The 27,350-nt window shown below is 37.8% G+C and overlaps 1 protein-coding gene across 3 annotated transcripts; it reads right to left on the bottom strand.

The window, feature by feature from the left end:
- Positions 1–2,767: 2,767 nt before the first annotated feature.
- hook3 (hook microtubule-tethering protein 3) lies at positions 2,768–25,838 on the bottom strand. Of its 3 annotated transcripts, none has more exons than XM_030742381.1 (24): positions 25,629–25,838; positions 18,933–19,018; positions 18,611–18,683; positions 18,308–18,358; positions 18,000–18,132; positions 17,824–17,891; positions 17,121–17,183; positions 16,228–16,311; positions 13,810–13,973; positions 13,563–13,703; positions 12,525–12,612; positions 12,156–12,269; positions 11,904–12,014; positions 11,569–11,653; positions 11,379–11,448; positions 9,414–9,554; positions 8,969–9,056; positions 7,368–7,402; positions 7,169–7,251; positions 6,973–7,073; positions 6,761–6,865; positions 6,561–6,632; positions 5,789–5,925; positions 2,768–5,627 (listed from the first exon to the last, which is right to left on the bottom strand). In XM_030742381.1, the coding sequence occupies exons 1-24, from the start codon at positions 25,686–25,688 to the stop codon at positions 5,615–5,617; spliced, it is 2,166 nt and encodes a 721-aa protein (XP_030598241.1). In that variant the 5' UTR covers positions 25,689–25,838; the 3' UTR covers positions 2,768–5,614. The 3 variants fall into 3 exon arrangements, with proteins under 3 accessions (XP_030598241.1, XP_030598240.1, XP_030598242.1); XM_030742380.1 differs by having other exon boundaries at positions 2,768–4,247; XM_030742382.1 differs by lacking the exon at positions 2,768–5,627 and having other exon boundaries at positions 5,638–5,925.
- Between the last annotated feature and the right edge of the window lie 1,512 nt (positions 25,839–27,350).

The raw sequence follows: 27,350 nt of genomic DNA, 5'->3' as shown, positions 1-27,350 counted from the left end.
CTGTACAAAATTTCAGTGAATAATTGATCAAAACACACAACTGTGATAAGTGCCCGTGCAGCAATCTATGCCACCATCAATAATAAATCTCATATTCTGGTGTTGTTTACAGTGCTTACCATATTTTAAAAAAATAACACACATAAAAGTGTGGTTAAACTTGCAAGAGCCAGATTTACTTTATTTTTGCAGCTCTGTCACAATAGAATATCATGATCCGTGCACCCTTTGGGTATACATACATATGTGCAAATATGCAAGTTTCTGCATATATTGCAAGTATTTTCCATTGAATAATGTATTATAAAAATGTGACTTGACCCAGAAATGCAAAATGATGTTATACACACACTGTGGACTATCATCTGTCCTCCTTTCAATCATACCATCGGTGTGAGGAGTAACCAGAGACGTGTATTTATATTGACTCTGGACCTCTGCCTTGACGCATCATGAGGAAGCACCCGGAGGCCGAGGTTAGAGCGAGAAAAAGAAGCTCTCAGAAATGAAGAATGGGACACTGATACAGGGAAGTTCCGATGTCCGCAGCCTCGAGGGGCACCCAGGCTTTGTTTCCCAGGCTGGGCTGACTTTGAGTGGGCAGATTCAGTTCATAAGACAAGCAAACACAGGGAATGAAAACTCACCATTATCCTGTTTGTCTAATGATCTGATGAAAGAAGCACTGTTGTAAAGAATTTAATGAAACAGCCAAGTAACATGCAATAAAACATTTTTTACTTGTGACCCGTTTTAAATATTGGAATGAGAGGGATTAAATGCTTTACGATAATTTTCTGTTGATTGATCACAACGAATGACACTGTCATCACTTCCTCTTGTAACCAAAATATCACGTTTAATCGATTTAATTATAAGGATTAATTTTAACAGCCAGTAATGGATTTATCTGTTCAGGCAACTAAATTTGAAAATGTGTTTGGTAGTTGATAACAAGAGAAAATAATGCAAAAATCAGAAGAGACCAGCAGCCAGTTTTATACAAGCTTTATTTACAATGTCATTTTTGCTGTGTAGGAAGCACATTTTCATCTGTAAGTCCTCATTGGACATGACTTTTATTTTCCTCATTCTTAAATGTCCATACACTTCTCATATCACCATCACATACTTATGTACATAATGTGTTTGTATACAAGCTATATAAAACTTGGCAAATGGAAGATTATTTGCTACTTCAATAAGAATTTTATTTTTCCCAATGAGTAAAAAAAACATCAAACACTGCACATTATGATTCTGACTTGTTAACAGCTCCCCATATTTTCTGTCTAATACAGTGTGAATGGCCACCATTGCAACTGGAAGTCAACTAATAATAAAGAATACTGGAAAGTCATTTTAACTTAAGCATGTTTTAAAAGAAAATGCACCACATTAGGACAGAGTTTTGTAGGATTACGGCTTTCCCCCCAAAAATGATTTGTTAATTTTAAGAAAAGAATGAGTTATAACTTCAGCTGTAGTTAATGATGCCACCTTTACTCTTGTATTGACAAGGAACTGGCATTGACAAGGTCTGAAAATAGCCTAAACTAGCTGACTTGATATATTATTAAAGAACACAGTGGCAACAAAACAGGAGCTGATGTCACAGGGATGAAGGCGATTAAGACATTGTGCTTTTTTTTTTGAGGGGAGATTAAAGAAAAGGTTTCCTCAAACCCCGGATTAAAAATTCCAACAGGTCAACCACGATGTGGATGTGTTCCATAATATACAGATTTCTTACCAGCATGTGTGGATGGACGGTTAAGAGTTCAGTGTAATTAAAATTTACAGCTTCAACTGCAGATGTCATAGACGAACAGTTTACAAAACTCTTAATTAGCACAGCAACAAGCAGAGACCTGGAGAAGACACCTCTGTACTTTACTTATGAATTCATCCTTGAAAATATTACTCTGCTCATCAGTTTGAGAAAACAAATTATTTGCCCAGCTAATATTTTAATGCAGTTACAACAGCTAATAAACCTTTTCCCCCACAAATAACATCCCGGTCTTTGCTGCTATTAGAAAACATCATAAATTGTAGGGTTGAAGTAAATAAAATGAATTAAAAGTTTTTAAAAATTAATTTCATTGTTTGTTAAAGCAAAGGAAACCCCCTTTTTAAATGCAACAATTTCTCAGCACAGTGGAGTTTCTTAGAAATCTCCCACTGAAGAAACCAGAGGTAAATGGAACTGCATTTGATCACAAACTGTCTCTTCCTTTTGTTGCATAAGACAAGTATTTAAATGTACTGCCATGTCTATGGAAATATTACATCCATTGTAACAATATGAGTGGTGCTATAATACTACTTAAAAGAAAGAAAAAAAAAAAGTTTAACACTGCTGTACAAGCCACAAAAAGAATAACCTGTTCAGATAAAAATGCATGGCGTGAACCATCTAAACTTACATAATATAACAAATAGAAGTAAATTAGATTAAAAACTGAGAAGAAAAGCCCACATTAAGCCCAACACAAATTATTTTGAAGGTTAAGTTCATCTTTGACATTTTCTTCCCCAAATAACACAAAGAAAAAAAAATTCAAATGCATGTTTTTATATGACAAATTAAAAAAAGGCACTAAATTGGATGATGTAACCACCCCTCTCATTTAAATTAAAGTGTGCATTCATGCCATTTACATGCATATAAGGTTTCAGATCCAGGAGCAGTCTTCAGTCTTGTCCCCAACCTTTTAAACACTTTAATAAGCTTTAGGGGGGGGGGGGGGGGGGGGGGGGGGGAAACACATTTAAAAAGGCTATAATATTACTTACAGTAACATCAATGTTAACTAATACATTACATGTGTCTTGTGTGACACTGCATGTTTAAATAGTAAGCTTCCTCAACTGACCATTATTGGCAAGATGTATTATTCCCAACCCTGTTAAGCAGCACTAACAAAGAAATGAAACACTGTTACACAAATGTAGGACACCTCTCACCTGCCTGATGTGAAGTTTTTTTTTTTTTTTTAAATACTGAAGGAGAATCTGTGATCAACAAGACCATTTCAGACCTTTTCCCCTTTTTGCATATAAGAACCAATTTTAAGTTAACAGTACATTAGCCTGCATGAGCTAATGTAGAGTTTCATTTCCTTTCTACCAATAATTTCAAAAGGTAGATCAAATGCAAGACACACTACACAGAGGTAAGCTTCTTGCCTAAGCCACAGGTTATTTGCTCCCAAGAAAAATAATGGACAAAGCAGTAACCAACTGCACTTTGTCCAATACCAGAAACACTGTGTATCGCATTTGAGAGGAAAAAAAAGAAAAGAAAGCCATATGATAAGAAAAAAATCCAAGGAGGCTTAATGGGGGCTTTTACTAGTTATAAAAACACATCTGTAACAATGACTTTCATTTAAACACTTATTTATATCCAAACACTTGCCGGGTAACAAAAGCCACAAAGCATCTTTAGTCCAAAACTGGTTGTATTCAATACTTGAGGTAAAAGCACTTTTAAGATGCAATGTAGCAACATGTTCAGGGCTTTCATATGAAACCCTTACTGTAGAAGTTAAAAAGAGAATGGAGTCCTTTTTTGTTATGCAGACTGATTTGCAGGTTATACCTCTCAAATATTACCTCAATCCTCGAGCCATACAAACAGAAACAGATATGTGGGAATATGTCATTGAGGTATCCCTAAGCAGCCAGCTGACTTCAGCTCAGACACAAATACTGGAGAATAGGTCTATTAAATCCAAAAGTTAATTGACAGATGATGCTGAGTTAATCTGTCCACTTTCCTGTTTGTTTGTAACATAGGTGGAATTGTAACAGACTTGATGCAGAGTGGAAGCACAAGCAAGCATGTTTATGAAGACGGAGAGGGGAGGAGACGAGAGATGGAGGGCAGGAGATGAAGACAAGGAGCATCAAAATGTGAAGAAAGGAGTCGGAACGGTGGAAAAATTTACTGGGGAAAGGAGTGTGAAGGTTTTCTTTTTAAATCCCATTCCTTCCCGGGCTTGTCTGGAGGTTAGAATGCATGACACCGCAGAGGGGTTGTTAGTGCTTGTGCTGCTGCTAGTGGGCTGGTTATTCGCGGGCTTGAGTCAATGCAAAGTCATGCAAACAGGCAGGTAGTTCATGCATTGCGTGCCTCAGCCTAGCCCAGCCAGGGCGGTCAGTGTAGGCCACATAAAGGACAGGCCAGGCTACACAAGGCTTGGGCAGGTCATTGGTGTGCCAGTCATGCAGGGACATTGCTGTTGAGGGAGGAGAAAAAAAAGAAAAGAAGTAATGGTCAGATGACAGGGCTTGTTAGCCTAAAATCAATAATACGCAACTGATCTAAAGAGGCAACAAGCAAAATTATTTCAAGATTAGTAAGTGATCGTTCCTGATATGTGTTAAAACAGGACAATGTAAAGCCAACGAATCAAATAATGGGTTAAACACATCATGAGAAAAGCATACCCAATTCAAGACTCCCATTTAAACTTGTATACCTGTATGTAATGCTCATTTTAACACCCTTTAACACAACTCGAAAAAAAATGCTTTCACTATGATAGCAACTGAGCATACAAAGTGATAGTAAGTCCACTTTGATGTATGACACTGAATAGATCTTATTGTCCACTTTGTGGCATTATTGGTGATCCAGAAACTAAACCTCTTTCAACCCACAGACCCCAGGTCTGAAACTTGCCTGCCGAACGTTCTGTGAATACATTTTTTTTTGTCATGTCTTATTAGGGGACAGGTAAAGCTGACAGATTACTGAGGTACAGACATTTATATCAAACACTATGGCACATAAGGTGTTGTCTGACAACATTGTAACTGCTGGTGGCTCTTTGTCCTCTTAATTAACAAACTAATTTACACCAGTATGTACACTAGCACATTTGTTGAAATCTATCGAGCCTTGAATTGCACCCACGGGAACAACTTCAGAACCCAAAAGAGTTTTTTCTATCTTAAGGGGGAAAAAAAAGCTACCATTCACAATTATTCCTGCACTATTACCAGCATATCATGCATTCCTATTTGAAATCAATCAGTTAAATTAGTTAGCCCATTTAGCAAGCAAATCAAACATTTACATAAGACAATACATATTCCTGCAGTTCAATGTATACGTTAGTTGCAACTGTTTTACAGTCAGCTGAAATGAAACACTGGCACATTAAACTAAAAGCTGCTTTTACCTCCTTAAAGCTACATTATAAAGAGTTACAACAGATAACGCAAGTCCATTGGAAAAAAAAGAAAAGAAAAAGCTGAACGTCAAATGTTACTACAGGTAGAGATGTGCATAAATACTGCATGAACAGGTAGAGCGGTTCCTCTTATCAAAAATGACAGTAACTTGTCAAGAAGATGCAATTCTTCTGAGCCTTGGGGTCTGGTTTACCATATAGTGCAGGTTCAAGAAGGTCAATGGTAGAGAGGGAGGGAGAGAGGACATTTGGTGTGATTGGTCAGAACCTATTAAGTATGCTGAGGTTTGATAAAAGGCAGAAGTCTTGCATCATAGGTGCCAAGGTAAAATATGCTTAGGGGGAGGGAAAATTAAAAAAAAAAAAAAAAAAGTGGTGCAAGATTTGGGCAGCCTTTCTTGGCATCTCTACCTCATGGATCTGATCGAGAAGGGGAAAAAAAGAAAATCAATAGGCAGAATGCAGGAAAACAAGAACTTCCATAAGAAATGAATGAAAACATAATGCCTCAAAATGGGCACATTGTTCAGGGGACTTGTAAGCTAGCTGTTTGCAGCATTTTGTGCCCTACTGCCATCTACCTTGCGGTAGCTGACTGGGCGTGGCCGGGGTATTGGCGGCGTGTGCTGGTGGCTTGTCTCTGCCGGGCCAGGAAAGACTGCCCGGAGCCAGTGTTGGCAAGTCGATCTTCAGCGGCCTTCTTCTGTAGAGTCATACCCTGGTAAAAGATACAGAGGAGGAAATCTTAATGACCCCATTTGAAGGTCACTGTAAGTCAACAATACTGTAAGTCAAAGACAGCCTTTGCTCCTTGGAGGAGTACAAGCTATTAAAACAAATAGTAAAACAGTCACTAGATTATCTGCTAGTTATTCCAGTAATCTTGATGAATAGCAAATTGAATCAGCTGAAATTCAACATTAGTGCTGATTTAACAGCTCATGAACAATAATACCAGCAATTGATCAAATATATTATGAGGAAAAGGCATCTGTTGGGGTTATTTGAATAGTCTACACTGCCATCTAGTGGTGACACAAAACGTGGCATTTGCTCTGCATATTAGAGAAATGTATTATATCTATAACTCAAAAAATAAAAATAAAAAATCATGTGTAACATTAAAAACCTCATTAGAACACTGTCTATTCTTTTATGCTTAAAGTTAAAATGTTTTAATAAATGCGTTGTTCAGCTATAAATTACTTTGACAGTAACCATTCTGTCTATTATGACTGGTGTTTTATTGCTTTCCTCGGCCACAAAATCTCAGCTGTCTGTGCCACAACGTATTTAATAAAGGAGACCAGTTGCCAGTAGCATCAGGATTTGTGTCACATTGGTCCTCCTTACCATATTGTACCAGGCAGACACAATCAGTTTCTCCTCGTGATCTCTCTGGCTCTTTGTCTTATCCATTTCTTTCTATTTAGGGGAAACAAAGGCAAAAAAAACAAAAACAAACAAACAAAAAAACTTAAAGAATGCAAGAAGTTCCTAAACCAAAAGGTAGACTCTTTAGTACCCTAATTCATAACTAGGACACAGATTACCTCCAATGAATGCAACATCCTCTCCTTCTCCTGTAGCTGGTTTTTCAGGGCTTGGACCTCAGGACCTGAACCTTGGTTCTGCTTGGGGTCCAGTGTTCGGATCACCTGTGAAGTACAGAGTCATGTTATGTGGGGGGGTTTTTTGGACACACAGTCTGCCCCACAGAAGACAATTCATCTTTCAATCCTTTATTAATAAAAAATGCACTCACACTCTTGGCCTTTTCGAGGTATTTCTTATATCTCTCCTCCATCTGTTTCATGTCTTCATCTTTTTTCTTCAAGGCCTCTTCCAGCTCCTCCACTCGTTGGGCTGAGAGAGGAACCACAGTTTAGCTTTCCCTTATACTGAATCGTTCAGTGCGATATCAGCAGGCTTCACATATTCAGATTTCACTGTAAACTCACTGCTGGTGTTGTATTTCGGCTCCATTTCATCGATGAGGGCATTTTTCTTCAACAGCTCATTATTCAAATCTCGTAGTTTCTCCCTAAGAGAAAGAATACAACACCTTATATCTGATATCTCACAATATGAAATGCAGAATCAAACGCCATGGGCAAATTAAGTTATACATAGTAAAACACAGCTCAGAAGACCACTTACATGTGCTCCTCATATTTCTTCTTCAAAATAGAAGACTGAAAAAAGATAAATAAAAATGAGTTAGAAATAATAATAGCATATTCCACAAATTAATCAGTCCTGTACATTGAACTGCACAGCACTGAACTGTTTTGGGAAAAGATCATGATCCAAAATGTGGAAAGATGGTGAAAGAGGCTGTCAGTATAGTCAAAGTGTCGATGGTCCTGAAAACATATAATTAAAGCAGGAATCTAGTTTGTTTACATTTCTGATTGTGTCTTTTGAATCAGCACCAGTCCCCAATTTTCTATCTAGCAAGGTGACATGCAGTCAGTATAGGTAAAAGTCATTTTCAGAGTACTGAAAGATTGCATGCTCTGATTCCTACAGTGAAAGTAGGAGAGAAGACAAGGACCTAGGGTTTCTAACAGGGGTGGGGATTTTAAACTGCTCACAAAAATAGAGGATATATGCTACTTGCTACTATGTTGCTTTTCTAACATGTAAACACTGCATTCAGTTACATATTTTTGTCAACACAAAGACTATGCAAACATCTAAAAAGCTGGAACTTGCTGAAATCACATAGATATACTTACTATAGTCTGACGGCAGAAAATTGTTTGCAAAGAAAATGGACATTTCTTTAAAATAGTACAAATTAAAAGGAGGTGCCAAATGTGGCATATAATAATCTGTGTTCTTTCACATCTTTGCTCCTTACCTAAATGTTTGCATCATCGTTTTATTTTAGTAAAATATTTGAGCAGAAAACCAGTTTTTCTATCCTCTCCTTTTTGTCTGCTTGCTTTTATGCAGTGTAGCAGAGGTGGAAAACTGACGCCTAACCGCGCTTGTGATGTTGATTAAAAGGAAAGATGAGGCTGATAACGGGATCTAAGATCTGCAGAGACTGCCAAGAATTCAACCAGAAACCCCCAAAATTACACAGTAAAGATAAATAAAGTTAAACATGCATGTAAACTCTCTTCCTCACATCAACCTTCTTGGGAGATGCTCCAAATCCCATTTTCTTAAAAATCTGTTGTCCCATATTAGGAACTAGTTTGGAAGAGACAAGGAAAAGAGAGCATGGCCATGAAAACATTCAGCATCAGCGACGAGGAAGGAGGTAAATATGTTAAAACGATCCAGGAAAATTTAATTTGCTCAATTGCTGAGTAGCTCATATTAATTTCATTTACTGTTGTAATCAAGCATCACCAAATAAGTGTGTTAAACACACATGGCTCTATGTCATCCCAAGAAAGCTAGTGTGTCTGCAACACAGAAACAATTACATAAAACAAATAAAAGCAAAAGTAAAGTTAAATCAAATTAAAAATGACATGTATGCACAGAAAAGGGAATACAACAGGTGTTAGAAATTGTTAATGTTTAAAGAGCATTAAGGATAAAGTTAAAAAGGAGCGATGGTGTGAAAACCTGTTTCTATGTTGCCTTTTCACATTTGGACATTACTTTAAAAACACTGAGCCTTCAGCAGAAACAGAGCACTGCACTCTCTAAAGTGTGGTGTGACGGCTCTCTCTGTTTACTGCTACCATTTCGACTGATGTGAGAGTTACACATACAGTACAGATCAAACATTCACTTACATCGTCTGCTTTAGAACCCTGTTCTTGAAGAGTCTTTTGTAGCTCTTCTACCTGACTCTGCTCCTCCATCAGGCGCTGATTTATCAACCTAAATAAAAAGTACAAGAGGTCCAGTTTCACAACACATTTTTTAAACAAAGCAGCGGGCAAACGGCAAGCTAAACAGATCCAACACCAGAGGCAGACTTTTGGCTGAAAGGTCATTCACTGAATTACGAGTGTAGACAAGAACATCTGTGTGGAGAAGTAAAGGGGAGCGTGACCCACATTCCAGCACAGGAGTTAAAGTGTGGCTCTGAAATCAATATGAGCAGACCAAAACATTCTAGGCAGAAAAATTATATTTGCTCTTTTTAGATTCCATTACAATGAGATGCTGGGTGCAATACTAGGTGATTTCCTGCTAATGCCAAATAAGCGGCATGTTTGTGTGCTCGTTGCCAACCTGTTCTCTGTCTCCAGTTCACTTTTTCTTCTGTTGGCGTCTTCTAGTAGACTCTGCAACAGTGAGATCTTCTCATTATCTGATCCCTCCTGAGCCAGTTTCAGCATCTTGTTTTCGTGCTGAAGGCGAATCAAATGTTCTCTAGAAACACAGAAGCATTAACAGTGTTAAACTCAAAAACACATATATACTTTAAATTATAGAGTATTTTATCTGTAATTTATTCTGTTCCTCTCATGTTAGTACTGGACATAAATTGACTGACACCACTCAGTCACAATAGGATGAGGACGTACTTTTAATTGGTGTACTCATTTGCACGGAAACATATACTCAAGCAACCCCAGGTCAAGAAGTCAGTGTGAGTGAGTCTTTCACTTCAACTTGCATACTAGACCCAGGAAGACCTGAAGGTTAACTGATCACTGTATTGAATCACCTCATTATAACACTGTCCGCCTAATAAATTCTATCTATATAAGATGCAAACATGTATCAACCTCTTGGCTCAGGCTAGTTTATAACAAAACCATCTACATAAAAAAAAAAATGAAGTATTTTAGGATACACATACTTAGATACACCAGTGACCAACAATGCCATATTGAGAACTGAAAATAAGCAACACTGAGTGGCCACTGGTGTTGCAAAGCTGTGGCTTGTGCCGTTTGTCTGAGTGCTTCCTGACAAAGAAAAAAGGGTCGCACTTTTCAGTTCATTTGTTTCAGAGAACGTGTCAATAATGCTGCCTTTAAAAAAAAAAAAAAAAAAAGCAGTCAAGAGTGGTACAGTAGTAGGTTAAATCTGACAATTCTCACACTTGAAAAAATGTTATCCACGCACAATTGATTGGAGCCACCCTGTATTTAGTACAGTGGGAGGTAAATCAGGAAGACAACCTTGTCTTGGTTTGGAGTCTGATGGATAGCCAAATAAACAGAAAGTATCTGAGGGCCGCACATTCAGGTAATCACTAAAATGGCAGGTAGAAAAATAGGCAGGAAGCTTTGTTATTCATCTCAAGTCGTGTCTTTTTTTTTTTTTTAGGGCATGGCACGTGACTCATTTCCAAATGAAGAACTGGCTGTTTCCAAACAAACTTAATATTGTCTAAAGGCCAAAGGGAAGGCAAAGACTTCAGATGTGGTGCGGTTGGCTAAGGGACTTAATTTTCAGCTTCATGCTGTTTTACAGCTGATTTATTAACAAGCAACAGATGCCGTTTATAAAAGCAACATGCTGACACTGACAAGTCAACCAATAGACAAAGTGGCATGAAAAGTCACAGGCAACATCTTGAAAAGCTTCACTTGCTTTCATTTGCCTACCTTTAGAGGTAAATGAACTGGCTGGATGGGGTTAACTTGAGCCTTTTTTTTTAACACTCAAAAGTAGCTTTTAGAAGATTTGTACACAAATCCACATTTTTCCTGGGTTTACAAATAATGAAAAAAAAAAAAAGAAAAACTAAGCATATTATTATATGCAGCCAACAGAAAACCCAGCTGTCCTGGAAAGCTGCTGCCTGTCTGATGTAACTCACGCACAATTATTACGTAATGCTCTAAAGGGTTTTTAGGCTAAACTAATCTACATGAAAACAGCAAAGAAAATCTTGGAAGGGTTTTAAATGATCTGGCTATTAAAATGAATAACAGCACCACAGACATACTGCACTATCCAAAATTTAGGAATCAAGTTTCTTTTCTTTTCTTTTGTATGGCAATATCCAATCTTTATTTTTATTCTTTTTGCATACTTTGCTGTGGTATTTGTTACTCAGTAAAGCATTATAGTTATATAATTTTTGAGAGTATTTTTTTTTTTTGTTTGCTTGTTTGTTTGATTTTTACCAATCAACTTATAGGACAATCGAATATCAGCATTCTGTCACATCCTTCTTTTTTATTTAAAGCAACAAAGTGAAACAAAAACATTTGGGTTTAAAATGATATATTCATATACCGTATCTCTGGGGTGGTGATCTCAGCAGCCAGTGAATCAGAACCATCATTGCTACCCAGTGGGAATAAACCTGGACAAACAAATAGTAGCCGTTAGTAAGATAAACTAGGATTCACCGACTGGAATCCACTAATCTTAAAAGAGGCAAAGCTCCACTTATTATATTTAATAAAGATATCAGATACATCACCTGATGTAAGCTGTCCCTCCTGAGCTTGAACACAGTGTAGTTCCTCTATAGTTTCCTTCAATGAGTCTCTCTCACTTCGCATACGCTGTAAAGAGACAGAGGGTCAAATGTGTGAATGAGTTACACAGAAAGTCAAACAGACGGTGCAGGATACAGAATCTTCATTGTGCCAAGTAGTATAAGAATTTTTACAGATAGGTAGGCACAGGTTTCAGTTATCCAGAGCCTTTGGTCTAAATTTCTAAAAAGAAAAATAGGACTGACAACAGAGTATGGTGGGATATTTAAAATTTAACGTCGTTAGTCATAATTTTAGTCACATCAAACATACGTACGTCTTTTTCTTTTTGTAAAGAATCGACTTTTTCTTTGAGGCGTTTATACTCAAACTCCATCTTGTCCGCCTTTTTAGACTCTTCTGACAGTCTGTTCTGAAGTTCAACAACCTGCGAAAAGAGACAGTTCAGTGCATTATCTCTACAAAATTATATACAGGTGCATGAAAACTGAAAAAATCTATTAAAGAGAACTGGATTGCATTACACAGCCTGGGGAAATGTTAGACATTTTTTTTTTGGATCAGGTACCTGTCTCTTGTATGTCTCCAACTGAGCTTTGGCAGCATTCGCCTTTCGTAGCTCTTCTTCTAAGCCGACGTTCGTCTGCATTAACGCTGTATGTTTCTCCTCCATAAGCTTGTTCTACAAAATAAGGATGGCAATGTAAACTTGGTGCTGTCTGACTTGTCTTATGATACATGAATGTACATATTTACACAAGATTTATACCCGTGTTCAGAATGACAATGGGAGTGGTAGCTCAAATAAATGATTCAAAATAAATTGAAAGTAAACTTTTCACAAACCAATCTACATTTTTTTAAGCATGAAAAATCAAGTAGAACTCATAAGAATAAAAGATATATTAGAAGTTGCCGTGTCTGTGTGTCACTGTACTTGTCTTCTGAGAAGTCCCATGTCCTCCAGTTTCTTCTTGTAGTGTTCCACGGTGCCCTCTAGTTTTGACACCTTGTCAGAGGAGTGCCTGAGAGGAAAACAGGCAGTTTTATTTTGTGGGATTACATTTAGAAAGAAAGGAAGGGGAAAGCTGGATGCTGGATGTCTGTGTCATCTCTGATCGTCTCCATTTTTCTGACTAATTGGGATTTTTGTGAAAGACTTTTTAGTGTTTAACTTAAACTACAGTTCCCCGTGCACCTTTTAGAAAGGGCCATCTATATACTTAATATTTGATCCGTTTTAGGCTATAGAAACAATATCACAACTTATAAGAGGCCACTTTATGTTGCCTTCTGAAGTTGACAGCACACACAAACCACTCCACCACTGGACCACTGACCCGCTGACTTCTACACTCCATTAGTTTAATTATAATTTGTGGATGGATGTCAAGCTGAAGAGCTAAAGGGTATTAAGTCATAACGTCCTCTTGGCTCTTTTTTTTTTTTACCTTTTCTTCTTTAGGCTTGTACTTCTAAGAATGAATGAATGAATGCAAAGACTGAAATTTGTGCTTCTTTGCAGATTACAGTAATCCCTCACTTATCGCGGGTGTTACGTTCCAGGACCACCCGCGATAAGTGAAAATCCGCGAAGTAGGGAACGCTATATTTATTTTAATACTTATACATTATTTTAGTAGTTATACACTATTTTAAGTTTTTATAAACCCTCCCCACACACTTTTATACACCAAATATATACATTACTGCACAACACGTACTACGCATGTGAAGAACGAGTACCGCAAAAACCCGCGAAACAGCGAAAATACCGCAATAAATATTTTACACTAATATTGATTGAAAACCCGTGAAACAGCAAGTCTGCGAAAAATGAACCGCGAAGTAGCGAGGGATTACTGTAACTAGGATTACTACAAACAACAGTTCTCTTATCTTGTTAGGTTTTTAGTTTCCTTGAATTGGGTAATCTTACTATGTTGAGAAGCTGAGTTTTGCACCCCCACCATACCTGAGGACATCCATCTCATCCTTGAGAGACTGGGCTTCATCAGCCAGTGATGTAAGTTCTTCATTCTGGGACTTTACATCCAAAAGTTCTTTTTCAAGCTCCTCACAACGGATCCGGTAGTCGTCTTTTGCTGCCTCCAACCTAGAGTGAATTAGAAACAACAAGTATGATTGAAACTGCAGGTTTTTGACATTAGTCGATTCAACTCTAATTTGCTGAAGCTGCATTCCATGTTGCAACTCCACACCTGAAAGTTTCTTCCTGTAGCTGCTCCAGTTGCGTCTGCAGCTGAAGATGTCTGCGTCCAGCAGGGCTGTTTATATCCTCTATGGAGTCAGACTGGTTAAGTCTCTCCATCAGAACCTGGTTTTCTGCTAGCAAACTGCTCTTCTCCTCTTGCAGGGCTGCCACCTGGAGAAAAGGAAGTGTTGAAGAAGAGGCCAAAGAATGGGATAATCAAAGGTGGGAAAATGGGATAACATGAAGAAAGGAAGGATTAAAGAGAACCAAAAGGTATGGAAAAGGACAGAGTGAAAGGATGTTAAAGAAGAAAAGAAGCAGAAGAGAAACAAGTTAATAAGGAATTGCAACTTTCAGAATGTGACTAAATTCATGTGCTTGTTTCCTTTACAGCATTCAGTCCATTTTTTTTTACAAGCACACACCAAACACACCTTAACAAGGCAAATCAATGAACTCCAACAAAGCAGAGAGGGCTACAGGGTTGATGTTTTCTCAGTGTGATGGACAAGGAATCAAACTCCACACAAAGCAAAGCAAAAGCTGAGTGCTGCTGCATTTTTAATGTGAAACAGTATAAAACAACCAACCTTATAATAATATATTTTGTTAGAGAAAATACAAACATTCTTTAAAAAAAAAAAAAAAAAAAAGGCAAGGGAGTTTTATGAATTTGCCTAGATCAAATCTGTAAATATTCCTTAAAATACTGGAAAATATAAATTTTAGGAATGTTATGCATGTACCAAGTGAATCTATTTTCTATTTTCCCTTTTTTATTTTGTTGATTTAAAAATGGACTGAGAGATGTGCTGTGACTCTCTCTTTCTTCTAATAAGTTTCCAACACTTCTATATCTAAACTGCTATTAAGACTCTTATGGGAAACAGGGGAACCTGCAGCATTGTGAAAATTCTCTCACGGCAACAAGTCTGTATCACATCAAAGATGTGAACAGGACAGTTCAAAAAGCAGGAAATAAGGCGGGAATCAGCTGCATCCAATTTCAAAACCAGCACACATGTTCTGCAAAATATAGAAAATTATTAAAGGTACAGACTAAACAACTTTGCTGATTATTTGCTGATGCAAGTTATGCAACATTTGAAAAGGATACCATAAATGTATTTCTCTATCCAAAAAACAGGAAAACAAAAAGACGAATGCATCATATGATTAATTTAGAGCGTGTTAAACAGATATCTAAGAATTCTTCTAAGAAGGGACTCATTCCTTGGTTCAAATGCCGACCTCTTTCCCTCGCTTTCTACTGTTGCTGTGGGGAAAGCATGAAAGACACCAAGGTAAAACAAAGCAGAGGTTTATTAGTGAAGGGATCACATCTGACACAGCCAGACAAAACTGCAGTTGTGCCTGGTGTGTTCCAACAGGACGATGTGCACATGTGCACAAACAATTGTGCACAAATGTGTACACATACATGCACACACAATTTGGAAAAGGGGAACCTGATGCAAGCAGGTTGAAAAAATAAATAAATAAAACAAACTCCTGGACTATTTGACACACCACACACCATGAACATAAAGAAAAAAACAGGGAAAATAAATTTGGATTTACCCTCTCTTCTAGCTCATTAATGTCTAACCTCAGTCTATCACGCTCCTCTTGGGCATGGAGAGCCTTTAAAGCAAGGCGAACAGTATTGAAAGAGTAAGGAGGAAAGATAAGAGGAAACTGATTCAACACAAGTGGAGAGCAAGTATCCCTTTAAATTACAGCTCCGCTTTTTGTCAATGAGTGCAATTAACATAAAGTAAACAAAGTAATTATGTCATCTTTGCTTTACATTTAAGCTTTGAGAGGAAAAAAAATAAAATCAACAATTTGGTAAGGAAATCATTAAATAAGCAACTACAGGACATCAAATTATTTATTATATCACCCAAAAATGGAGCTGCTTTTAAAGTGTGACCAAAAAATATTTGTAAACTTACAACATCACTAATGCAGTAAATGAGTTACAGCAGAAAACATAAAAACAAACATTTTTATTCAAGGTCGGGAAATGGTTGTTATACTATTATGTGAATCTAACACATGACACGAGGGCTCATTTTTCTGAAAATATTTTACCAATTGAATTTTATATGAAGATTATCATTTTGCATTTTCTTCGGTTAGTTAGTAATATTCAGCAGTTCCATTTCCACATGTGACTGAAATTACAAGAATTATATGGATGAAGAAACTCAAAATGTTAGTTTTAGCCAAATGGTCCTCTTATAAAAATCTGTCACAAAGAACAACGAGTGTTGTAGTGTACACAAACTTATTTTAAAAGCTTGCATTGGGTCTTGCACTGACAAGAGTGTTAGGTCATTTAGGTGTGAGGTAATCCCTTTAAATGTACATGGTGCTATAGTGTGCAGGCCAGCTGTGAAGAGCAATGCTGAAAACTAACCTGCATGTCGAGCTCACGACACCTCTGGGCGATCTCTTCCTTGGTGGCCAAAGCATCATTCAACTCCTCAACTGTCTTCTTCAGCTGAAAACAAATAAAGCACAAATCAATAATACATAAAGTAGACTAGAAACACTGAATTGCTTCTCATAAAAATATTTTATGTTGCACAATTAATTAAAAATCATTCTATGTAGTTCTGTGAAAAATTAAGTACATCCTTATTGCTTCATAGGAATTAAGAGATTAAGTACCAGCCAGATGCTGCTAATCTAACGCACTAACTGAACATGAGCAAGTGTGACCAACTCTGTAAAAGCAGATGTTTGGCAGGTCTGCAGCATTCATGTGTGTGTTAACATCACGTGAGTGGATGTCCCAGCAAATTTACCCCATGATCAGAGAAATTGCAAAACGCCCAAGGGCTACATCTCAGACTCTACGGGGCCTCAGTTAGCATATTAAATATTCAAGTTCAGGACATGCCAATCAGAAAAACAAGTATGGATAGCTTGAAAGAGCTGCCAGGAGAAAGCCTCTTCTCTCTAAAAAGAATATGGCAGCACTGCTTAGGTTTGCAAAGTTGCATCTCAACAAACCACAAGAACTTTTGGAGCACTGACCTTTGGACAAACAAAACCAAAAGATGCTGCAGTGGGATCTTAAGAGAGCTGCGCATAAACGAAGGCTCACAAACCTCAACAAAACTGAAGCAAAGTTGTAAAGAAGAGTGGACCAAAATTTCTTCACAATGATGTGATAATACTCGTACAGATAATTATTACTTCCAGTTATTGCTGCTAAAGGTGGTTCTAAAAGCTCATGAATCATGGGGAGTACTCAGTTTTTCCACATGACTGCAGACAATTCCTGAAAACTGAAAATCTACATACCTGTCTGTCCAGATCCACATATGAGTCATTTCCTCCTGTGACTGGAGTCTCTTTACTCATCAGCTACAGAAACAAACAAAAATAGTTAATGGTTAGAAGCACAAATAACATAAGGGATGGGTACCACTAAAGATTTATTGATAAGTTCCAACAATATCACTATTGCTCATCAGTATTGGTATTCCTGAATCTAATAGGTTTAAAATTTATTATTAAACACTACCAGTGCTCAGGGTGCTCTTTATTCCTAAAAATGTGATCAGTAAACTTTGATCATTAGAAAGGAAGAATTACAGATTGACGTATGTCTGGCGAGTATGTGTTCCCAAAGTGATAATGACAGTGGTTTTCTATACACAGGGAAACTGTAATTTAACAGTCTGCAAACAAAAGTGCTTTTCTGAAATGCCAACTGCAGTTATAATTCAAGAACAGCCCTGTGTATCCATTAGTACACAATAATAACAACTGACAAACCTTTTTCTAGTAATGACAAGAATCAATAAGCAGGACTGGTATGTCAGTCTCACCCTTTTCTAACCTTTAACAGCTGACTGCACAGATGTACCACGCTGAACTGACCCACAACCCTGTTTTCTATTAAAAAATAAAAACTGTCCCAACCAGTCCCACCTTATTTTCATTTATCAGTTATTTTCTGAATCTACTGCTTTATCCAGGCCTAAAAAAGATGACAGCGTACCTCTTGGATGGCAGTCATGACCACATGCTGCACTGATTCCTCCATCATCATTATGGTCTGGATGTATTCTAAAGATCACAGAGACACAGAATTATGAATAAATATAAAATAGTAATGCAGGGAGATAACACAGAACAGTGCCTTCTTAAATAGATGCAAGATTATGCAAGATTCACCTTGTTTCTGTTCACAGTTGACAGCACAGCCCAATATAAGCTGTAACATCCTCCCAAGTTCTGCTGCATCAGAGTGTTCTCCAATAAGATTAACATCAGGTAGTGTGAAATCATTAATATGCTGGCCTAAGACCTAGACAGGGATAAAATAAAAATTTTTTTAAAAATTACATTGTATATTTAATTTTAAATGTATAAGAACATGTATATATCATATATAGCATGACTTGTGTTGAGTTAAACTGACTGAGGTTTCGATTACTGACAGTTAATTTTAAAATTGTTATAATAATTATAATTATTCTTACCTCCTGGTTATAATCTAGGATGCCTTTTAGGATTTTCTTTAGATTGCTGATCTGTAAAAGAGAGCCAGATATTTATCTAGTATATTAGTAACATACAGGTTTAGACAGCAAATACTAATAAATGCCAAACTAACTAAAAATAGACCAATCTGACAAAATAGTGGTGTAATCAGAATCAGAATTGTACAGTTCTCACATACAATTATTTCAGAACAAACTTACATTTGGGTAGATCTGCTATTTCATGCAGCTCGTGTTGTGCACGCTTTGCTACTATGGAAACCAAGTGTAAGCGATATTTACCTTTAACCTCCAGTTGTCTCCAACTTCTGGCTTGATTCTACTAATCCAAGCATCGCTGAAATACACGACATCTCTAGAAATTTCAGACAAAAAAGCAAACAAACAAATTTTAAACTATGCAAAGTATGTTCTGGTAAATAGGCATATCAGACAAAATAACAATTTTTGCACAGGGAGGTGAAGGAGAAATTCATTTTTGTTCATTGTCTCATCTTTAATGAGGATTTAATATCATTTTATATAGATTAAATGATATTCATCTAAACTTTGCAATAATGTAAAGAAAATAATTTTTTAAAAGCAACTGATAAAAAACACTTACATTTTCTGCAGAACTTGGGCCATGACGACGCCACTTGTCAAGTCTTCTACAGTCTTGCATGGAGCCTCTACTCCAAATGTCTGGATCTGACAAACAAACAAATAGAAACCAGTTTATTAAAGACAGTGTAACATTTTGAAACACTTAATAAACATTTTACAAGATTACAACAGCCTCTTTTAGGGAATGCCTTGTTCAAAATCATACTGTCATAGCTGTATACTGGCCAGCACAATCTGCTGTCCACAGAGCACATCCACTGTAAGCATTAGGGGATAAACGCTGTTATCAAGAAGACTCTAGTGATGGTAACAATGTAGCAGCGTTACTCTTTCACTTTCTCAACCCAAATATCAGATTACAGTTCGAGCTTCGCTTGAAAATGCAGTTAAAAGTGAAAATGAACCAATGCCCGTTTTTAAATGAAACTACTTTTACATGATGGTTAGTGATCTGAAAGTGAAGATAAAATAGTTTAGTCAGTGTCACGGTGAATGATTAAATAAGAAGACAGTAACTGGAAAAGACTCAGAATTTTGCTTTGCCTGTGCTTTTACAAACGTCTCTGTAAAACAGTATTTTGATGATATCTTTTAATAACTCTCAGTCAGACTTTGCCTGTCATTTCTGCTCAGTTTCTCTTATGTCACCTCTAATTATTCTGTCTTTACGCCCTTCCTCACGAGACATTTCTTCTCTTCCTACCCCTTTCTCTTTTTCTGTAACATATTCTTCAGGCAGAAAGTCTGCAGCCCAGAAACAAGTGATATTCTTCAGTGTGCATGCCAGCAGTCCAAGTGCCAAAGGAGGAAGAGAAGCTAAGAAAAGGAATGTTTGGAAAATCAAACAGGAAGAAAAACAGTTAAAAGTCCACCTGCACATCATTCTGTCTCCCTCACTTTCTATTGCATGATTCAAATACATAATGCAATTCTGAAAACCTGCATATCAACAGGTTAGTTAGGTTAGTTTCTTATATCAATCTGGTTTTCCCTGATTGACATACGAATCAAACCTTCTTGACTGGCATAGAGTTACTGCAAAGACACCAACAATTTTGCCCTGTTCCTACCTCCTCACCTCTGTGACTTCTATTTGCAAACTTGTGTCACATTTTAAGCCACGTCTAGTGTGCTTCCCTCTCTACATTATGCTGGTGATTAGATTGAAAAGGCTGAACAGAATACATGTTTATCTCACTGTAAAGTCCAGAGATGGGAACAAAGACTTTTACAAGTGTTTGATATCACTACCCAGAGAGCTTTGCAACATAAAAAAAAACAAAACAACTGCCGCCTATGAACGCAACAAAATTTTTAAACCTTATAAAAACTACAAGATCTATAATTTTTTTTAACCCAACTTAAATTGTTGATGTTAATGTTAATATAATAAGCTATACATGTCTTAGCAAAGGTTCCTTTTAAAATGAAATAATCTTACTGAAACAAGACTAAAAATGAAAAGTGAATTTATTGTGCTAGACTAATTAGATTTTTAATTCTGTTTATTTACTTGAGTCTATTTAAGTTTTAAGTTAACTAATTAAGTCTGGGACTTTGGGAAGTATTTCATAAAGGCACAAAACAGCAACTAAGACCAGTATATTATCATTAGGAAAGAGCAAGATCAGTAAACAAGAAGACACTTGACACTGTACACTTTAGAAGGACACAGTTCATGTGACATGAGGACAGCATGACATTGCAGTAACTACCATCTAAAAGGAAAGCTTTTAAACTGCTGGTGTACTTAGGCTGGACATGAAAGGTAACATTACTACTTTGATGTGAATTTTGAGTGTTTTTCTCTTGTCTTTTGTTTTGGTTTTTTTTGTGCTGTAATGCCCTCAGGGGACTAATTAGTTGCAAGATTGTATCCATCACAGCTCTCAAAATAAGTGACTTGTCAAACAGCACCAGTAGAATAGCTTCTCGGTGTATTGGCAGCAAGAAGCAAAAGCCAGACACTGGCCAGGAGCCAACACAAAAAGAACCTAAACAATATCCACGATTACATAACACCAATTACCAGGGAGAGACGAGGAGAAGCTTCACCTGCTTCAGTTACCCACACAGCTTTCACTCAATCTACAGCTCAGTTACAATCTTCTGCCAGTTTTAGAGTACAATATACAAGGTTGCTTACTGACTTCCTGTATTAGATGCAACTGTGAGACAATAATGGCAAGACTTGCCACTTAAAACATCATGAAACTGTAGGTTTTAAATGTGCTATCTTTTCAAATAGTATTAAAAACACAGCACAAAAACTCATAACAATTTTCTTTTGAACAGCCGCTGAGTTAAGAGGAACTGAGACAAGACAAACCTTATGGTAGACACTGCTGCATGCATCCCTATTGTTCTGAACTTGGTACTCCACAACATCAACATTTGGTCTACATCATTTCCCTTTGCAGGAAAGGCATAGCAGGAAAAAAAAATATTAACCAGCCCTGCACAAACGCACTGACCACTAGCATGACAGTATGACGGGTCCTTAGCTTTCTACATGTTGTGAAAGATGAGCAAAAGAAATTAATTCACCTCTGAAATGTATTGTGCTTAGTGCCTGGTGCTAGGTTTGGAAAATATAAAAAGTCCTATTTTTGCTGACTAATGATTTAACATATTAGATCAAGTCAGCTTCAGTCAATCAGCTACTTTTCTATGTTGCTGACTGACAAAATCTCCCTTTCATTTTTGTGAGGCTGTAGCTTCAAAAACATCCTACACTATTCTTTCTAAACAATAATGGCTTTCATTACTGAGCTTGACAGGTTTAGCTGCATATCACGCTGTCCAAACCTGTGCAATACATACAGTAACACTAGATAACAAAGCATGGAAAAGGAATGTACGCTCATGTGATGTCTATTGTAAAGCCAAAGCTAACCAGCGCAGGTGGGTTGCTTTATGTGTAAGTGTAGGACATTGTGCCAGCATGTCATCCTTGAATGAAGCTTTGCATTACTTCAATCCAATTAGCCTCACATACATGCCTTTATAGATTAGTTAATTATGCCACATCTGGTGTCCTGAATGTTGATCAGGCACAAACCAAAAAACAATTAACACAGTAATTACATCAGCCAAAAAAAGTCAATCAGCCATCGCTCAAACCTACTGCTTCTAGCCAGTGTGCTTTTACTAGAGCCCAATCAAGGCTGGATGATACTGTTGAATACAGAAGTATGATTTGTTTTTATATCCATCCTCTTTGTAGTCTCTAACTTCATACAAATCAACAGCTAAGTATTTTGTATATTTAAAATTAATGAGTAGTTACTGAGGGACAAGTACAATTACAATTTACCATGCTCTAGTAAATACTGTCATAAGACAAACATATCTCAGAGAGAGATGTTTAGTGATAAACCTCTGTGTTGGTGCTCTTGAACTAAAGGTCAATGGAATGTTAGCCCCAATGTAAAAAAATAAGAACCGGTACACACTTTATTGATTTCAATTGTAATGTGAGCTTTTGAGATACACTATATGGCCAAAAATATTCACTCATCTGTCTTCACACGAATATGTACTTGAGTCACATCCCATTCTTCAGCCATAGGCCATAGGGTTTAATATGTCGGCCTACCTTTTGCAGCTATAACAGTTTCAACTCTTCTGGGAAGGCTTTCCACAAGGTCTACAAGTGTGTTTATGGGAATTCTTGACCATTCTTCTGGCTCACACTCTCTGCTCTAATTCATCCCAAAGGTGTTTTATGGGGTTGAGGTCAGAACTCTGCGCAAGCCAGTCAAGTTCTTCCACACCAAACTCGATCATCCATGTCTTTATGGACCTTTCTTTGTGCACTGGTGCGCAGTCATGTTGGAACAGGAAGGGGCCATCCCCAAACTGTTCCCACAGAGTTGGGAGCATGAAACAGTCCAAAATGTCTTGGTAAGCTGAAGCATCAAGAGTTCACTGGAACTAAGGGGCAGAGCCCAACTCCTGAAAAACAACCCCACACCATAATCCCCCCTCCACCAAACTTTACACTTGGCACAAGTGCCGTTCTCCTGGCAACCACCAAACCCAGACTTGTCAATCCAATTGCCAAATAGAGAAACGTGATTTGAGAGCACGTGTCCAGTGCTCTAGAGTCCAGTGGTGGCGTGCTTTACACAACTGCATCCGATGCTTTGCACTGCGCTTGGTGCTGCAAGGCTTGGATGCAGCTGGAAATCCATTCCATGAAGCTCACTATGCACTGTTCTTGGGCTAATCTGAAGGCCACATAAAGTTTGGAGATCTGTAGCGATTGACTCTGCACAAAGTCGGTGACCTCTGCACACTATGTGATTCAGCATCCACTGAGCCTGCTCTGTCATTTTATATGGCCTCCCACTTCATGGCTGAGTTGCTGTCATTCCCTATCACTATCATAGGCCACGTCAACACATAAACTTGGGTTTATATGTACTTTTGAAATGCATGACATTTTGTGGGGGGGGGGGGGGGGGGGGGGGGATCCTCAGCTAGTCACCTGAAAACAATAAGCAATCATATTGTTAAAAGTGTAGCTGTAGTACAAAGGGTCAACTCTGGCTGGTACAGTGCTCAAACACACATGGTGGACTGAGATCAAAATCCACACCTACAAGTCTGCAGACACAGCTGGGAAAGGAGATACTCAGCTGTGGAGAACACAGAACTTGACTAAACAAAAGTAGAATGAATGTGATCATGTATTACGAGGATATTTAACGTACCTTTAGATTAACCTGAAAATGCTGGTGCCCAAATCTAAAATCTGCAACCCACTGAACCTTAAATCACAACGCCAATAAACATGCCAGACTATCTATTTCCTTCTTTGCATTTTCACAGATTAACTTTGATCACCCACTAAACTGCTTGTTGAGGTTGTTTCCTATTTAACAGCGTTCACTTTATTTCATAGTAGTCTTCTCTTTATTTTTTACAACTTTCCTGAGGGCTAATTTGATTCATTATTTAATTATTTTTATGTAAACATTTAACACATTCAAACTTAAATACAAAATTGAAATTAAAAGCTTTTTATTTATTTATTGTAAATAGTGTCTCACGGCCCACCTGCAACAACTTCCCACTTTGGGAATCACTGCTCTCAATCATTACCTTCACAGATACTTAAATATACATTAACGTATATGGCCTAATGAGATGAATAGTGTAACAGTGGCAGGCATGCAAAGCTCCAGTAATTTCATACAGTAACAGTAACATATATTGTCTGAGGTAAGCAGTTTAAATACAAAAACACATGTTGCACATGTTTCAATCATGTGCAATCCTACATCTTTATATGTAAAGTATGAGTGAGTGTCTTACATTATTTTTCTCTTGGCAATGCCACTATATACTGAATACTATTTCATTAGCAGTCCGGACACTGATCAAAGTTACCCTTTCTCACATGTAACACACAGAGGGAGATAATCAGATGTGTTCTCACTACTGGAAATACTCCACTTGGTTTAGCCAGGGGCGCTTGTAAGGTACACCATTCAGCAGTCAGGATACATGATGCTGACTGGCTCACTGTGAATTCACAGGACAATTGCCTGTGTTGCTCTCAAGTAGGCACAATTGGACAAAGCACAGACTTTGAATTAGGGAGCTGGCAAGGTAGAAAGTATTTGAAAAAAAAAAACAAATTTCCAGTATTTACAATGTCATTAAATAGTACTTGCAAATTTTCTTCAAAGAGCCATCCATTAAAATCAACTGCGCTTGATCTTACTTCTTTACTTATGTAAACCAGCAACACTTGTCTTGTTTTAGTCCTGATCACTCACACTCAGTGATGTAACCTCACAGTTGACAGGCATGTGAGGTATGTGAGGAATGTTTACCAGATCCATTACAACTACAACAAAGGTCTACCTGTCAGATTCACACAGGGGAAATTGATTGATTGATGTTATATGTGAAAACTAATCAGTGGATTGATCTACTGTTGGTATGGTATCAAATCAGTAATAGTTATACCACGATATATTAGGATATTGCAGCTGTCCAAGTACAGAATATTGTCCCATTTTAGACACCCAGAGTTGGGAGACCCTATTTCAACAATGTAAACATATACCAATCGGCAGCACGTGACTTTACATCCCGACGCCTTTTGCTTTCGGTAGCTTTAATCGTTTTCAGGCTCTGAGCAGTAATGTAATGTCTGTTAAAATCCAAGCGCCAGAAGTTACTTGGCATTAACATGTTAATCAGAAGGAATGAGGAAGAAAACCGAACATAATGATATGCTACACTGGAGAACAATGACGGGAATTTAACCCCAAAGCAGACACCGAGCATTTCTCCTCGTCCCATTAAAAAAAAAAGTAGCGTTAAATCATAACAAGGCCAGTGTCTCTGCGGTTTGATCCTCTTGGCACAGCATTTGCTTTTGGCTAGGGCTCGGTATATGAAAGCTCACATAACGTTAGATAAAGCCCGATTAAACCGCGCTTAAATCAAAAATCAGTAGTTACGCCATGGTATGTGGACTACTGGCGGCTAGCAAGCAACACATCAGCAGCTAAACAGCTGGCCTGCATACGTAACCACTGTGAGCCGAGTCATTTTCCTCTAGACAGCTAGCGTTACTCCCGTTAGCTCATCGAGCTACCATTAGCCTAGCTAGCGTCGCCGGCGCCGAAGAACCGTCTGTCAGTGGAAAAACAACTATAACTCGATTACTTACCCATGTTAAGAGGCTTTCACACAGTTCCATTCGATCCAAAGACTCTGATGTACTCATCATGATCTAACGTGGACTGACTTTACGTGGCGAAGAGAGCCTGAACTTGATAGTCAGCTTCATACACTCCCGAGATCTCTGGCTCTCTGGGTGTCTCACAGTCCGCCGGCCAATAGTCGGGTTCGCTAGTTCGCTAGTCCGGCGTCTGCCAGAGGCGGGCTGTGTGGGCGGAGTCTGCAATACATTTAAAGGAAAATTCTGACTAATTCAATTTTCTATGTACTGTCAGGTATTAATTACTAGGAAATCCTAATGCTAACCTGCTCCCATCAGGCCGGCGTTACCGCTGCCTGAGGACTAAGACTGAAAGGTTGAAGAAGAGTTTTTGCCCACAAGCCATCCGTCTGCTCAACTCTGAGCCCTAACTGGACCATTATTGCACAATGTAAATATTATAATTTAAAAAGTGTGTATAGTGTATAGTATATAGAGTATAGTGTATAGTGTGAATTACTTTTTTTTAATTTTTATTCTTCTTATTTATATGTGTGGGTATATATGGTTGCAGGTACAAAATACATTTCACTGTGCATTGTACTGTGTATAACTGTGCATGTGACAAATAAACACTATATTATCTTATCTTACTATCTTATCTTATTTACTGTGAAGTTTAGCCGATTTGGCGTTTGTTTGAAAACTGCCGCAATAACAAGCAGTAAATGGAACATTCATCTATTCATAGTCCTAAAATGTCCTAAATGTGTAGAGAGAAGAAGTGCACGTTTGAGAATATGTATAACTGACTCCTAAGTTTGTATGCTTATACACAGTCATGGTTTTACATATGAGGACATAATAAAAAAAATATTCAGTAGTCCTTATCAGGTCTTAAATTAGGTAAAAACAACCTCTGATTAACAGCATCATGTGACATATTGCACCATGTCATCATTTATTAAACAAAAACTAAGCCAAAATGCAGAAGCTGACTCAGTGACTGTAATGTGCCCAGGTTCCATGGCTGCAAAACAATCCCAAATCATCACTCCTACATCACTGTGCTTCACAGTTGATATGAGGCGTTATGCTGATATGCTGTGCGTGGTTTTCAACAAGCATAGTGCTGTGCATTAAGGCCAAACATCTCCATTTTGGTCTTGTCTGTCCACAGGACGTTGTTTCAGAAGTTTTGTGAGGTATTCACATGCACCTTTGCAAACCTAAGGTATGCTGCTATTTTCTTTTTAAAGAGTAGAGGCTTTCTCCTGGCAGCCCTGGCAAACCATGCTTGTTTTCTAACTGCACTGTGATGAGCTTTGCCATTTAATTGAGGCCTGTGGCATCTGAGATGTAGCTCTTTGAGTTTATGCAATTTCTCTGAGCACTGCACAGTCCAACCTTGGGGTGAATTTGCTGTGACGTCCACTCCTGGAAAGATTGACAACTGTCTTGAATACTTTTTACTTGCCAATAATCTTTCTCACTGTACAATAATGGACTAATGAACTTATAAGCCAGCTTGGTGAGCAACAACAAGTGCCTCCCCAAGATCATTCCTGATGTCTTTCCTCTTTGGGTTCCAGACCAGCAAACTGCCAAATCATCTTCTTTTACAGAGGTGTTCACACTTGCTGACAAGCCATTATCCACAAATGGAGAAAAATTGGAGCAGTGGTGAACCTTCCCAGGAGTAGTCAGCCTACCATCATTGACTCATTCAGG

The sequence above is a fragment of the Archocentrus centrarchus genome, chromosome 12 (genome assembly GCF_007364275.1).
Source record: "Archocentrus centrarchus isolate MPI-CPG fArcCen1 chromosome 12, fArcCen1, whole genome shotgun sequence".
In the NCBI taxonomy this organism is placed as follows: Eukaryota; Metazoa; Chordata; class Actinopteri; order Cichliformes; family Cichlidae; genus Archocentrus; species Archocentrus centrarchus.
Note: the sequence above shows the minus strand (reverse complement) of the source record. Positions and strands in the feature narration are given on the sequence as shown.